At 35.1% G+C, this 17500-nt stretch overlaps 1 protein-coding gene across 2 annotated transcripts in view; it reads left to right on the forward strand.

Annotated features, from left to right (window-relative positions):
- Positions 1-17500, forward strand: part of LOC122363047 (protein unc-13 homolog C) — a 138025-nt gene that overhangs the window by 105128 nt on the left and 15397 nt on the right. The window contains exons 24-30 of one of the 2 annotated variants that reach the window (XM_043264911.1): positions 256-333; positions 1758-1784; positions 6921-7009; positions 8423-8563; positions 8643-8766; positions 10845-10904; positions 13706-13786. In XM_043264911.1, the coding sequence (XP_043120846.1) occupies positions 256-333; positions 1758-1784; positions 6921-7009; positions 8423-8563; positions 8643-8766; positions 10845-10904; positions 13706-13786 (600 nt within the window). The remainder of the gene's footprint in view (positions 1-255; positions 334-1757; positions 1785-6920; positions 7010-8422; positions 8564-8642; positions 8767-10844; positions 10905-13705; positions 13787-17500) is intronic. The other variant, XM_043264912.1, reaches the window with a different exon arrangement.

Raw genomic sequence — 17500 nt, forward strand, 5'->3', positions numbered from 1 at the left:
CTATCATTTCTCTGGAGAGGCGGAGGCGTAGATCTCTGTGTAATGAAATTCAGATTTACTGCCACTGATGAAAGTAAGATGTGCGAAATCAACGATCAGCATCCAGACGAATCGATGCCTTGTGTGTATATTCTCTTCTAGTACAGACGTCTCCTTGCATCACCCGGGCGGAGGGTTTTGAAGACCGAATGTATCTGGAAAGCGGTCCAATCGATCAGTCGTGAAATATCTTGTCTGTCTTTCTTCTCCTGACAGCCCTGCATCCTCCTGAACAACATCCAGCAGCTCCGAGTTCAGCTGGAGAAGATGTTCGAGTCCATGGGAGGAAAACAGGTCAGTGATGCAAGCCGTGTTTCTGAAGACTCCCACTAACTGTCTGTGAAGCTGGTGAACGTCCCTTACTGTAAAGCTGCGCTCATGAATGTATGAATTACCGTAATTACACCCGTAATCCAGGTCTTCCTCTGGAACTTCAGCTGGTTAGTTTTCTACACACGGAGGATTTATATGGCGCTGAATAGGCCGAGTTACCAGGAGCTAGATTCCTTATGAATTCATCAATGCCTCTTTCAGGAGGACTGCTTAAAGATTCATTTTATACTTAACAAATACACTAAACAAAAACAGTACTGTCTTTGCTAGCATTTTATTTTATTAGATTTATTTAAACAAAAATATTTTTTTGGTAATATTTTATTAAATTTTTTACATTATTGTTTTTTTTTTTTACATTATTGCTTTTGTCACTTTTTTGATTTTATTTTAACTAAATAATTTTAACTTTTATTTTAACATAGTTTTTAAAAAAAAAAAAAAAAAATATATATATATATATATATATATATATATATATATATATATATTTATATTTATATATGCATATAATGTATATATATATATATATATATATATATTTTTTTTTTTACATTATTGCTTTTGTCACTTTTTTGATTTTATTTTAACTAAAAACATAGTTTTTGTATATATACTGTATATATTATGTATATATGTATATATATATATATATATATATATATATATATATATATATATATATTTTTTTTTTTTTTTTTTTTGCTTTTTGTTACTTTTTTGATAAAAGCAATACTGCTATAATGCTTTATCTTATTATTTCATTTCATTCCATTTAATATTTTTTTAAACAATTTACATTTTTGTTTATTTGGACATATCCTTGTCTATATGTTCTCTAAACAGCCAGTCAGAAATGACACGCTTCTCACAAAGTAGGGTAACAATCAATGATTATAATTTGTTATTGTGGCGCTTTTATCAGCTGTTTAGTCTCTCATTCTGACGGCACCCATTCACCGCAGAGCGAGTGACTGAACGCTGCGTTTCCGATGAAGAAACGAACTCATCCGCATCTCAAATGGGTCGACAGCAAGCTCATTTTTGGGTGAACCGCTCCTTTAGGAGAACCGCGAAATTAATTGCACGAATTAAAAAAAGCAAAGGATTCTCCGTCCCCCCAAACCTATTGAAGATTAGCCACGCGTCCACGGATTCGTTTGACATCCGGTGTTGCCATGGCAACCGTTTCCGAGCGATTCGGTGAGTTCGGAGCAGAGTCTCAGAGTCTCCTCATGATTACGGTAATTCTGCATGATGTGAACACAACTTAACCTCCCTCTGTGAACTGTGCATGCGTGTTGTGATTCTTCTCTCTGTTCTCTCCAACTATGACAATGTCCTTGTTTCTTGTCGTTCCCGTCTCCTCTGGGCTCTTGCACCAGGAGGAAGGGACTGTGGTCTTCTGCAAGGTGTGTGGACAGGTTTCCTCTAGCATCTCTATACGCCGCTGCTCTACAGACAGAATTCTGTCATCATTTGCTCGTCCTCATGTCGTTCCAGACCCGTGAGACTTTCTGTCTTTCTGTTTGGAGCCACATTAAATGACAGCACATGATGACGCTGCTCTCGGTGTGAATTCTGACTGTAGCGTACGGTCCTGATTCATCCTGGTTGAGCGGTTCGACTGGACACCTTTGAGCAGCACGAGCACCCATTGAAGCGCCTCACTTCCTGTCTCTCGTACTTCCTGTCCCGCCCCCTCAAGAGCATGCTGCACCTGCTCGAGTTTCCTGGCATGAAAGCTCACAAGGACGACTGAGGCTGCTAACACTCAGTGTTTAAAGGGTCATTCAGACAAAAAGTAACAGTCAGTCATTATTTACAGTCAGTCATCACATTTATTTACTCTAAATTAAAAATGTACCTTATAAATAAAAAAATAATCAAATATATATATATATATATATATAATTTTTTTAAATCACATTTTAAGAACAAAATTGGAAATGTATTATTTATTATTCGATTTTTTTATTTATTTTATTTATTGTTTATTTATTTATTTTTGCCATGAGTAAATTTATTATAATATGGGCTAATGCCTAAAGTTAAAAAATTATGAATGTTCAAAAATAGCTAATTGTTGGGGAAATTATGTTGATTTAAAATATAAGAATGAAAAAAGTATTTATTTATTATTAATATATAAAGCTGGTTATTGTTTGCTAAACACATTTACTTAATTATTAAATCTGACTTAATTTAATTAAATCTGACCGGTTTCATTTATGCATGACCGAGAGCTGTACATATCACTTTAATTTTATTAAATCTGTTTAATGCAAATGGTTTTTATATGCAATTCAAATGCATAAATCTTAAATTTAGGCCTAAATAATAATTTGAGTGTGTTGTTTCAAACCTTTATAACTTTCTAATTTTTGTGGAACACAAAACAACAATTATTATTCTCCCATGCAATGTAGATGAATGATGAATAAGCTGTAAAAATGACAAACAGCAGCTTAAAAGTATCATAAAAGTAGTCTGTCACTCATGCACATGTACAGTATATAGTCTCATGCATATATTTCAAGTCATGTGACAGATTTGTGTGTACATTTAGGCCGAGAAAAGTCACAAATGATGCTTTTATGATGTTTTTGGAGCATAACAACATTGCAATTAGCTTTTTTTGCATTGCATCGCTTTCTTTTGGAACAGAGCAGCTTGAAAATATTGCATAAATTCTTTTCCATGGGGGGAATAAAAAAGTGACAGGTTTCAATGAACCTGAAGGTGAATAAATGATGACAGGATTAGAATTTTTGCTGAACTAACCCTTTACTCATGGCTAGCAGAGCCGGTTTGCCTGAACTTGCTTTTTAATCATGTGTAATGATTATGATTATGGATACCAGAATTTGGAAGGCTTTAGTTTGTTCCTGATGTTTAGGTTGCACTATTCTTATAAAATAATTTTCACATAAAAATACATTTCTGTGTAAAGCTGTGTGATCACCTCTCTTGAAAACCCTATATGCGTGAGTCAGTAGGCGGGGCTAAACAGGCAGCCAAGTAGGGTAAACAGTAAGTGATGTAAAATTGGTGGGCGGGGTTACACAGACAGAGAGCTAGAATCGTTGGGCGGCGCTAAACCGGTTGTGCTGTAGAATCGGTGGGCGGGGCTAAACAGACAGTGATGTAGGATCGTTGGGCGGGGCTAAACAGGCAGTGCTGTAGAATCGGTGGGCGGGGCTACAAAGGCAGTGATGTACAATCGGTGGGCGGGGCTACAAAGATACAAAGGTGTTAAATCGGTGGGAGGAGCTAAACAGGCAATGATGTGGAATCGGTGGGCGGGGCTAAACAGGCAGTGATGTAGAATTGATCGGTGAGGCTAAACAGTGAAGTAGAATCGATGGGCGGAGCTTAACAGTCAGTGACGTAGAATTTATGGGTAGGGCTAATCAGGCAGTGATGTATAGTCGATGGGCGGAGCTAAACAGTCAGTGATGTAGAATTTAAGGGTAAGGCTAATCAGGCAGGGATGTAGAGTTGGTGGGCGGGACTAAACAGGCTGTGCTGTAGAATTGGTGGGTGGGGCTAAAGAGTCAGTAAAGTAGAATTGATGGGCAGAGCTTAACAGTCAGTGACGTAGAATTTATGGGTAGGGTTAATCAGGCAGTTCATGTATAGTCGATGGGCGGAGCTAAACAGTGACATAGAATTTAAGGGTAGGGCTAATCAGGCAGTGATGTAGAGTCGGTAGGCGGGGCTAAACAGGCAGTGATGTAGAATCGATGGGCGGAGCTTAACAGTCAGTGACGTAGAATTGGTGGGTAGGGTTAATCAGGCAGTGATGTAGAGTCGATGGGTGGAGCTAAACAGTCAGTGATGTAGAATTGGTGGGCAAATGCAAATAAGCTGCTGTTACCCTCCCCTTTTTCCAGTAGAGGGCGGAGCCTTTACTGCTCATCCCGCTCATCTCTCGTGACAGCTCTTCAGCATCATGAAAGTTGATTGTTTGCATGCTCCTTCAGCATAAACCTCTGATATGTGATATACATAAACCATCAGTTATGGCTGTGAACTTACACAACGGGGAAAGAAATGGCACGTGTATATTAGTTGTCGTTTAATGCCGTTCATAATGTGCTGAAATCACTGGCTAGCTTTTGTCCAGCTATAAAGCGCTTCACATGAAAGATTCATGAAGGCAGATCGTTCGTACGAGCGCCAGAGGTCTGTCAGATTACGGTTATATGTCTTACCTCTGTTCAACTGAAGGCCGCGGCGCTTTAAAAAGAGTCCAGCTGCTTGAAAGAGTGACTAATTTATGAATTCTGCTTCCCTCGTGAAGCTCAATTCGTTCCCGAGGAAATAAAAGCGAAACGCTCCAAATATAACCCTGCCCGCTCTGCCAGGGCCACCGTTCCCAGAGCAATTAGCCAAGTGAAAGAAAAATGTAATTACGGCGGCTCGTTATCATGGATTCATAAATAAAAGATCCCGAACTGTCCAAGAAAAATTAATTGCGGGAGTCAAAGTTAGCGGTGATTGCGCGAGCGCCGCCGTCCGTCAGGGTCGCACGTTATCTGCTAATTAATCGTGGAGGTAGACCACAGGTGCGGTACACAAGAGCAATCTTCTGTACGATTTCACAGCATTAAGAATCTAATTGGAGTATAATGAATTCGGATATAACTTAACAATGTTAATATTTCGGGTTTAGACCCCGATTCAGCACGTTGGTGATTATTGCCGTCAGTCGGACCTCCCTGATTTCAGATGCTTTTAAATCCGTGCGCAGATGCAAAACATTTTAAAAAATACATGAAGTCCCATGCATGAGTCATATTTTTGTTTGTTGGGTCGCTCGTCTTTCTGCCTCGTGGGTTAAAAACTTTTGTGGTGATGCGGCATTTTCCTGTTCGCAATCAAGATTAAAACTATTATTTAATTCTTTTTCTACACTAATTCTTATAACCACGTTGAGGGAAAAATGTATTACAGTAAAGCTCGCATATGTTTTTATTTAGCAGTTTAACAGGTGATAAAAGTACTAAATAGTCAAAAATTGCATACTATAATATAAATAAATCATATATATAATCATAATATAACATAAACAATCATAACTAAATCATATATATATATATATATATATATATATATATATATATATATATATATATATATATATATATAGTATTAAAAAAATATACATAGTAGTATATATAGTACAAAACAATATATATAGTTTTTTTGAACAATCATTTACATTTAGAATTTTTTAAAATGTATATATTTATATGTACCTCAAACTTAAATATACTTTTCTTCTTCAGTATTTTTTTAAATATAAAGTAAATATATATTTATATAATATTTCTATGCATTTATATATATATATATATATATATATATATATATATATATATATATATATATATATATATATATATATATATATATATATATATATATATATATATATATATATATATATATATATACATATTTTTTTCTTTTATGGGAGCCACGGGTCTACGAGAGCCGAGAGGACATATTAATATTTAGAATTATTATTATTATTATTATTTTATTTTTAGTAATATTACTATAAATGAACATCATGGTGATTTTAAGGGGAGTTAAGGGGGAAGCAGATTCGGATAGAGCTGCAGATGAAGTACTAAGGTGTTGAGCTGCTTGTGTTATCAGTGCTGGCTGCTGGCCGTGTTTCTCTGTCAGTGACAGACGGCCCTGATCTCCATTAACCTGATGAGATCTCACACAGCAGCATCGGCCCGCTGCCATCGCTGATTGATCCGGACGGCCCTCCGCTTCCCGAGAACCATAAACACCGTTACAGTTCACAAATCAGCCATTCATCCCCGGCACGTCCCGACTCGCTCCGCGTGATGAGAACAGCCAAGATCAAAGCTTTGTGCTGCATCTATAGAAATATAACTTAACCAAAGGTAGAGCACAGATTCACGGCGTGCATTATGGGTAAAATCATCTGCTCTTGTGTGCTTCACTGAGATCTCACTGTTCACCAAAACAGAGCTTTCTTCTGCATTAAAACACAAACAAACATCAACTGTTTCTGTCTACAGGCTAAAAAAAGGAGCAATATAAATTCTAAGATAATAAATATATATATAATATATATAATATATATATATATAAAAACAAATAATAATAATATAGATAGATAGATAGTTTTTTATTAATTACATTTTTATGCCATGTTTTATTTGTTTATTTAGTAATAAATAATTTCATTTTATTTATTTATTACATTTTTTTATTATATACTACATACATGTACATGCATTTATAGGCCATACGAATATATTTTGCATATTTAGAAAAACATATTTACAAAAGAAAAGAAAAAAAATAGGGATTTTGCACCTGTTTTATTTAACTTACAGCATTTCATTCATCTTTAGACTCTGGATATGACTAATAAATACATTTTTGGACAATCAGTTGTTAATAGTAATGCAAAGCAGCTTACAATAGGCCTGTGGTGTGTGTGTGTGTGTGTGTGTGTGTGTGTGTGTGTGTGTGTGTGTGTGTGTGTTTTGCAGCTGGACGCCGAGGCCAGCGATCTGCTGAAAGAGCTGCAGAATAAACTCAACACGGTGCTGGACGAGCTCAGCGGCGTCTTCGGCTCCAGGTGAATTATGGAGAACGCTGCAAATATGAACAAGTCAAGTGAAAAGAAATTTGACTCAGTGATGAATACATATTTGATCGGATGCCGTGACTATGATATGTGACCCTCGAACCAAGTGAGATGTATTAAAATGGCATTATGAGATTTACATAATCTAAAATATATATATATATATATATATATATATATATATATATATATATATATATATATATATATATATATATATATATATATATACACATTTTTCTTTTATGCCAAAAATCGTTAGGATATTAAGATCATGTTCCTTGAAGATATTTAGTAAAGTTCCTACCGTAAATATAACGTAAAGTTTTAATTATTAAAGATGCATTGCCAAGAACTTCATTTGAACAAGTTTAAAGGTGATTTTCTCAATATTTAGATTTTTTTGCACCCTCAAATTCCAGATTTTCTCTTCCAAATATTGTCTGATCGTAATAAAGCATACATCAATGGAAAGATTATTTATTCAGATGATGTATGAATCTCAAAAACTTTCCCTAGTGACTGGGTTTGTGGTCCAGACTCACAAATATTTAATAAATGTCTTATACATATTTATTGTGTAGCTAAAATAAAATACACTTTTAACTGTATTTAAAAATAGTATAGTCTATTTCCTGGGAATAGTATAGTCTTTTTCTTTTTTTATAATTTATATAAGATTTTACATTTTATTTGGTTATATACAGATGAGCTGAAATGTATAGTCTTTTTATTTAATTTTTAATTTTTATATAAGATTTTTACATTTTATTTGGTTATATACAGATGAGCTGGAATATATAGTGTTATATAATTACACTTTTTATATTTTCTAGAAGATTTTTACATTTTGTTTGGATATATATAGATGAGCTGCAATTTATAGTTTTTTTATTTATTTTTATAATTTATAGAAGATTTTTAAATTTTATTTGGTTGTATACAACTGAGCTGGAATATATAGGCTTTTTTATTTAATTTTTAATTTTTATGTAAGATTTTTACATTGTATTAGGTTACATACAGATGAACTGGAATATATAGCGTTATACATTTTTTAAATATTTTATTTCATTGTTATATAGATATGCAAATGAGCTGGAATATATAGTGTTATATAATTATATTTTTTATATTTTATATAAGATTTTTACATTTTATTTGGTTGTATACAGATGAGCTGGAATCAATAGTCTCTTTTATTTAATTTTTTTTATTTTATATAAGATTTTTACATTTTATTAGGTCACATACAGAAGAGCTGGAATGTATAGTGTTATTACATTTTTTCATTTTTTACATTTTATTTCATTGTTATATAGACACACTGCTGGTAACAAACACTAATGTGTTGTCGTTCTCAGATGGATGCTGGTAGTTTTTAAGTGTACTGTGTCTGTGCAGTTTCAAGCCGGTCATCGAGGACTGTGTGAAACAGATGAACCAGGAGCTGATTCAGATGAAGGGAAGCGCAGGGAACAAGAGCAACGCCGCCATGGACGCTGAGACCGTCCTCAGACCACTCATGGACCTGCTGGACAAGAAGTGAGGAGACGCACAGATACGTCTCTTCCAGCACCGGCTGATTTTCTCTCCTTCACTCCATCCCTCTTTTTCTCTCCAGCCTAATCCTGTTTGCCAAGATCTGTGAGAAGACGGTTCTCAAACGGGTCCTGAAGGAGCTGTGGAAGATTGTGCTCAACACCATCGAGCGACAGATCGTTCTTCCACCTCTCTCAGACCAGACGGTGAGCGCCACACACACACACACACGCACACACACATATACACACACACACACACACACACACACACACATACACACACACACTCACACACTCACACACACACACACACACACACACACACACACACACACACACACACACACACACACACACACACACACACACACACACACACACACACACACACACACACACACACACACACACACACACACACACACACACACACACACACACACACACACACACACACACACACACACACACACACACACACACACACACACACACATACACACACACACACACACACACACACACACTCACACACACACACACACACACACACACACACACACACACACACACACACACACACACACACACACACACACACACACACACACACACACACACACACACACACACACACACACACACACACACACACACACACACACACACACACACACACACACACACACACACACACACACACACACACACACACACACACACACACACACACACACACACACACACACACACACACACACACACACACACACACACACACACACACACACACACACACACACACACACACACACACACACACACACACACACACACACACACACACACACACACACACACACACACACACACACACACACACACACACACACACACACACACACACACACACACACACACACACACACACACACACACACACACACACACACACACACACACACACACACACACACACACACACACACACACACACACACACACACACACACACACACACACACACACACACATACATACACACACACACACACACACACACACACACACACACACACACACACACACACACACACACACACACACACACACACACACACACACACACACACACACACACACACACACACACACACACACACACACACACACACACACACACACACACACACACACACACATACACACACACACACACACACACACACACACACACACACACACACACACACACACACACACATACACACACACACACACGCACACACACACACACACACACACACACCTCTCTAGCAAACACAGATCAGCTGAGGATGGAAAAAGACCTGTTTGAAAAAATATAAAGAGGAACAACTATAATCAGGACTTTATTTTTTTGTAATATTATATAGTATTAATTATTTACTTATTTAATTTTTATGGAAGACTTGTATATTGTATTTCATAGCTAGAAAATGAATTAAAAGTAAATAAGCGATTTATATAAAATGAAATAAAAAATAAAGTACCTCATAGCTAAGATAAAATAGAATAAGGGAGAGCTTAGTAGGTTTTATTTCATAGATCAAATAAAATACACCATTTAATGGAAGGCTTTTATATTGTAAAATATTTCATGGATAACCTGTAACCTGTTTTACTTTATAGCTTTAATTTAATTAATATAAATAAATAAATATAAAATTAATTAATGCAAACAAATTTAATAATCGAAGGCTAAAACAAAATATAATATTTTATGAAATATAATGTATAAAAATATACAATATTAAATGAGGGGTTGTACGTTATATATTTTGCTTTAGAGCTAAACTAAAGTAAAATAATGGAGATATATATAGATTATTTCAAAGCTTTAAAATAATAAAAATATTTCATAGCTAAACAAATGGAAATACTGTATCATGGAGTAAATATTTAGCTAGGAGACCTTTTGTATTTTACTTTATAGCTAAAATAAAGCTTGCATATAAAGCAAAGCTTGCATATTTCATTTCATAGCTAAAATATGCTAACATATTTAAAGTATTTCTTGTTTAATTTAATTGTACATTTAATTTCAGTTTCAATTAAATGAAATGTTGGCACATTGTTTTTTTGGAAACAACGTTCCAGTAAGCGACAAGCTTTCCGTCCGTGCTCTTAAAAAGCTGACTCAGCCGCTGGACGCCCCGAACAAGCTCTGTTTTCTGAGACACTTCGTTCCCTGAGGAGTCGATTACATGTCAGCTCTTTGTGTTTGTGCTTTTGTTCAACAGCAAGGGGCTCAGATGATTTTCAGCGCTGCCAAGGACCTCGGCCAGCTCTCCAAACTCAAGGTGACGACTCGCTCTTCCAGTCTGTGCAAAAGAGCACGGCGCAGCTTTCATTTTAAAGGCACAGTTGACCCATACAATCAGAATTGCGTTGTTATAACTGCAAAAATGTAGTTCAAAATCATCCGAGTCAACAGGGAACGTGCCTAAGAATGATTCGGCAAAGGTTCTTGAACTAACGTTAATAAAACGTTCTTTCAACGTTGTATGTTTTTTAAATAACATCCTTAAAACACAGGCACAAAATTAGCTTTGTGGTTGTTTTCGTTTTTTCTGGAAACGTTGTGCTTAATCAATATTTATCTATGCATGTATGCAAAATGAACCTCATTTAAAAAAAATCCTTTTGTAGATCGCTCAGGAAACTTGTACGCTCATCTACCATACTGTATGGTTCAGAAATAATATTTTCAGAACATCGAAAGACACTTTGGATAAAAGCATCTGCATAAATAATGGCAATTTTAGCAAAATGTGTGAAACAATTGGAGATTTGTTTATTTTTTTTGCACGTGTTTGAGCATGACCCCACAACAGCTGGTGATTGGTTTAAAGAGCCCATATTAATGGTTAGGAAAGTTTCGTACGTCGAAACGACAGCCTGACGTGGATGCAAGGTCAAAAAACATGATATGCATTTATTTTTTACCTTATTCGTCTACCGACTCCCAAACGATTCGTTCAACGAGTTTTAATCGCTCCAGAAGCGACGCCTAGTGGTGAAGAATGAATCTGCATTTTCATTCAGACCAAAATAAGCTAAAGATTCGTTTTGACGTCGACATGAAACGTCTGGGGACTCGTTTTAAAAGCGACTCGTTTCAGTGATTCGGAGTCGACTCTTTCTTTTGAGAAACAGGTCGTTTTCAGAAATGCACGGTCGTACCACTTAACGCACGTAAGTGTTCGCACACTTAACAGTTTGCACAACTTACAGATAGCGGACGGTGCACGTTGAGCTTAAAGCGTCTTCAGTGTTTGGAGCTCTGGATGTCCTTCTGCTCTCCTCACAAATTTCCCGTAGCTCCCGTTTAGCTGCTTAGGCCCTCGGCTTTACGGCTGTCGGTCAAACGCCGCCCGGGTTGCATCATTATGGAAAGTTTCCCGCTTCATCTGGTGTAATTATATGCGCCCGCCGAGGAGTTTACGTCCAGAGGAGGATCTGAGCAGGTGTCAGACAGACGGAGGGCTTCTCGTCATTATGTCTCCGCAGTCCGTCTCATTTGTCCCTCTCTCTCTCTCGCTCTCTGTCTCATTTCACGTGCATTGAAACATCTCTGCTCGATTGCAGCTTTAGCTTCGAATGCGTTTTTAAGGTACCTGTTCTCCGTGCTTCAGTGGTTTTGTGCAGAATCCAAGCGCTTTGTTTCTAAACCCAGGGAAAGCGAGGCTTACAATGCCTTAAAACTCATTCATAAGCCACTGTTTTGAAGCAACCTCACGGTTGTTTATGAGCGAGTCGGTAATTGAGTAATATTGCATGTTTTTAATTAGATTGAAATAGATCGTTTTTGATGGTCAAAGGGGTCTCTTATGCTCAGCAAGGCTTTAAGCAAAAATGCAAAATAAATAGCGAAATATTATTGTTTTGTGAATAGCTGTTTTCTATGTAAACATATTGTAAAGTGTAATTTATTCCTGTCATCAAAGCTGAATTTTCGGTCTTTAACGTCACAATTATTTGCAATATATCTCTTCATTGTCACTTTCCGTTAATTTAAGGCATCCTTGATGAATAAATGCATATTTAAAAATATTTTAAAAAATAAAATAAAATAAAACAATTTTGTTATTCGGTGCTTTGTCTTGTTTGCTTGCACGAATATCTAAACCAAAAAAAAAAAACAAAAAGTTTTGAAATGAAATGAATGCTCAAACATCTGTACTGAAAAACAAGACGAAAAAGAAAGGGCTTAGCTGCTGCTCGTCCAGTGAGGTTCTGGATGCTCTGATCGATAGCTCGGATCAACTCTGTATTAAACTTAGCGACGCCACTGACCTGTTAGATTAAATCAAACTGAAGCTCTACTGCTTGACTTCTGGGGTCCGTCGCCTTTGATTCGGAAAAGCCCTGCTGACCTCTGAATGCTGGACGTATGCAAAGCTCGTATTAAAAGACTAACAGGCGCTGCACGTCCTTGAAAGGCTTTTTAGAAAAAGGAGAGAAACAAACTGTTTTTTTAATATGCATGCATATTTTTTCACTACAACAAAAAAAAGTACATTAAAACATATCTGCTAGATGGCTTAAGTTTAGTTTATATATTAAATATGTGTGCGTCTTTATACAGATAGATAGATAGATAGATATTTGCATAATAAATACAATACACACACATATATATTATGTAATTTAAAAACGATTAGATGCGATTAATCAGAATTAATAGCTTGACTGCACTAAAATATATAAATAAATAATGGAGGGAATATATATTTTTCTTTACAGCTGAAATAAATATGTAACTTAAGATATATTTTATCAAAATGGTTGGACGTTTTTTTTTTTTTTTTGAAGGAAAAGCTTAAAAGGATGCTTAAATCCTTTAATGCTTAAAGGAAATACTTAATTTAATAACTAAAAATTAGATCATTTTTACTGGAGGTCTTATGTATTTCATTTACATAAATATAATTATAGATGAAATACAATCTAGCATGGAGAGTGTGTCTATTATTAATAGCTAAATTAAAATAAAAACGCACGTCTTTTATGCATGTATTCATGTTTTCATTGAAACCTTTACGTGAGGTGACTTATATAGTTAGTCCAGGTGACTGACTCTGTCTTTCTGTGTGTTCAGGAGCACGTGATCCGGGAGGAAGCTCGCAGTCTGAGTCCTCGACAGTGTGCCGCCATGGATTTAGTGCTTCCCACCATCAAGGTACGGGCTTCTCGCTCTTCTTCTGCTCGATCACAAGCGCCTGCTTTTTACGTTCAGCTGCATGAAATGGAAATGAACACTGGTTAGTCTTTTATGCGTGCGCCGCTCCATATACCACACGTAAAAATTGCAATATCATGCATTTAGTTGTGTCCTCTATGCTTGGAGTTCCTCTCCAGGCCTCTGGGGGGCGATACTTTCATTTCCTCACGTCACATATATAAACACGCACATGTGGTTTGTGGCTGTATCTGTGACCCTGGACACGCAAAACCAGGCGCGAGTGCACGTTTTTTGGAAATTGAGATTCATATATGAGCTGAATGAATAATCTTTCCATCTATATACGGATAATATTTGACCGAAATACAGCTATTTGGAAATCTGGAATCTGGGGGTTCAATAAAATCAAAAATCATCTTTAAAGTTGTCCAAATCAAGCACATTACTGCTCTGATATATTTGCAGTAGGACATTTACTCAATATCCTAATGATTTTGCTCATAAAATAAAAATCTGTCATTTCGACAATGTTATAAATATCAATTAATACCAATTCCTTTTTATATAGGCACCTTTTGTTATTTTTATTGTTTTATTGATATATATTTATTTTATATTTTTTAAAGGGCAAAGGTGTATCTTGAGGTTGTTGTTTTTTGTTGGCAATTTTTACTTTTCAACCACATTTTTGGATTTTGTACATTTTATGCAGATACGCGCTATACGAATGAAATGTATTTTTTTATATATTTATTTTTTATTGGAATTATTTGAAGTCCGGGGGCACATATGCATGCTGGGATCGGTCATGGACTGGGAAGCCGGCTCATTGGTATTCTGAGGACCGAAGCTAATTAGGGAAGTTCACAAAAGCCTTGAGTAAATTTTGCCCGATGAGCTGGGGATTCTGCGCTCGAGGTGCGGAGCGACGACAGAGAAGATATCTGCTGAGATTAATGAGAATAATAATTAATGCGCGTGAGGGAGGAAAAGAGACAGACGGATAAAAGGAGAGAGAGAACAATCCCTGTCTGATGTCTTTGTTGGGTCTTTTTAAACACACACTCATCAACGAATCAAAATATATTTTTCTTTTCATATTTTATATTAAAAATGTCTAACTATTATCAAAAATAAATCACTAATATTGTAAGATATTTGATGCATATAGTTTTTTTCTTAAAAAAATTGATTTATTTTTATATTACATATTTTTATTTTTATATTTATGTATTTTTATATGACAATTTATCTTTTATTTTTATTATTTATTATTTTTATTGTTATATATTTATTTATATTTTTAAAGGGCAAAGCTGTATCTTGAGGTTGTAGTTTTTTTGGCAATTTTTACTTTTCAACCACATTTTTAGATTTGATAAATTTGATGTAAATACGTGCTATACGAATGAAATTAATTTTTTTATATATTTATTTTTATTTAATTATTTGAAGTCAAGTTGAGAAAAAACTATGACATTTAGATACGCAAAACATTATTAGTAAACATTATTCAAATTAATTCATTTACATTATAAGACTTATTTTCAGAGAATAAAAGGAATGTTTTGAATTAAATTTATATTTCTAAACACGTTGGCACATTTTTACACTTTTTTGTTTTTTGCATAAATCTCAATATGTTGATGCATTGTGACTTATAATTAAAAGATGAATAAATAATTCTGTCAATGCAAGTCTTATTATCTAATGCAACTTTACAGGTTAATTTATTCATCTGGTTTTAAGGATGCTTAAATATAAAACATCAGCAATGTATTTTTGCTGTCCCTTGATACTGTACAAATACAACATACAGAAATACAGTATTACCGTGTTGTCGATCATCACAAATTCAAAATATATCTGCGAATGACAACTGAAACATCAAATGGGTGACATGAATTTAAAAAAATACAATAAAATAAATCAGGGCCTTCGCCACTGCTCTTAAACACACAATAGGAAACAAAAAAAGCTCTGTATGAATAATGCAGCTGAAATAATGGGCCTCCAGAAGATCAAAAAAGCAATCCTGCGTATTTCAAGTATTTTCAGAACACAAAGACTGATCTGATCGGCACATGAAAGCACATGGCAGCGCTCAATCGGTTGCTGCGATGAGTTTCATGAAAGATTATTATTCTGCATTTATATATAATGATGCTCGTCCCGACCAATCAATACAGCTGACAAACCACAACAGCCAATCATCATCAGCCGGGTTTCATCAGAAAGAGCCAACAGAAAAAAACTAGACGATCAGTACAAACCATAGATAGGTCTTTCTTTTATTTATTTCTTTTATTTTTTATTTGAGAAGGTCTATAGATAGAGATGAATGCTATACAAATCAAATGTATCATTCATTTTTATTGAGTTACACAGATTGTTTTATTTATATATTTATATATTTTCATTTTCCTTGAATTTTATAGATATAAAGATGAATTATGCTACACAAAATGTATTATACATTTATTTATTTTTCTTGAGTTTAATAGATGAGATGCGAATGATCCTAATTTAACGAAATGTATTTTATTTACTTATACATATTTTTCTTGTTTTTTTAGACAGATACGAATAATGCTACACTAATAAAATGAATTGCTTATTTACGTTTATTGCGTTTAACAGATAAGATACAGATGATCCTATTCCAGTTAAATGTATTTTAATTTATTTATCTTGAGTTTTATAGATATAAATAATTCTGCACAAATAAAATGTTATTTATTTATTTTTATCCATTGAGTTTAATAGATAAGATACAAACGATCCTATTTTTTTATTTATATATAATTTTTTATTTATTATTTTCATATGAACGACGCTGCACGAATACAATGTAGTTAGTAGTTTATTTGTTTTAATAAGGTCAAACTGGGGAACCTAAATTCAAATGCAATATTGCATTTTCCATATGAGAGATGCGATTAAAATGTACGCAATTAAAGTCTGATTTGAATGACGTGTGATTATATTTGATTTGTAAAGTAAGGGAAAAACTGAAGGCGAGCACTGAAAACGACACCTGGCCTTTCCTGAGCGCCGGAGCGATTGATTTCTGCGTGGAAATCTCATCTGTCTCAATCACGGCAGACACGCACACGTCGGCGCTCGTCCTCTCTAATCGGAGCTTACGCTAATAGAATAATAAAGCAGATCTGATCAAACGCCAGCGGTCTCTCACACTCGTGTCCGGCTCTGGACGGCCGATCTGACTCGGTTCACCGCATGAAGCATCCGCTCGTGTTCAAGTCATATTCTGTTCTGATGAATGCATTCGTTTTCTGATTCCGTGAAATTTACAGTAAAAAAAAATCAATTGCCGTAAAAAATGCATTTTGGGTTTTTACCGTTTAAATACCGTAATTTCATTCACTGGTATAATGTTAATATAGCAACCTACCGAAGTACTGAAATCTGTTTTTGTAACACACTGATATGCAGGAGGTGATGAGAAAGTCACTTGACTAACCAAAGCATTTATTTTTACATTTAACCATTTTACAGGTTTTTACCGTTTTTTACCATTTTTTACCTGTAACGTTAAATTCCCAGTCATTTTTTACAGCGTGTGCGTATGCTGAATCTACGTTATTTTTCTATGAGAATTTATCATTTGAATATTTCTGTTTACTTAATTTTATTTTTTTGATTTTTGAAGTTTGAATTTTTTCTTCTAATAATAAAAGTGTAGTTTAT

This window comes from Puntigrus tetrazona, chromosome 18, assembly GCF_018831695.1.
Source record: "Puntigrus tetrazona isolate hp1 chromosome 18, ASM1883169v1, whole genome shotgun sequence".
Classification (NCBI taxonomy): Eukaryota; Metazoa; Chordata; class Actinopteri; order Cypriniformes; family Cyprinidae; genus Puntigrus; species Puntigrus tetrazona.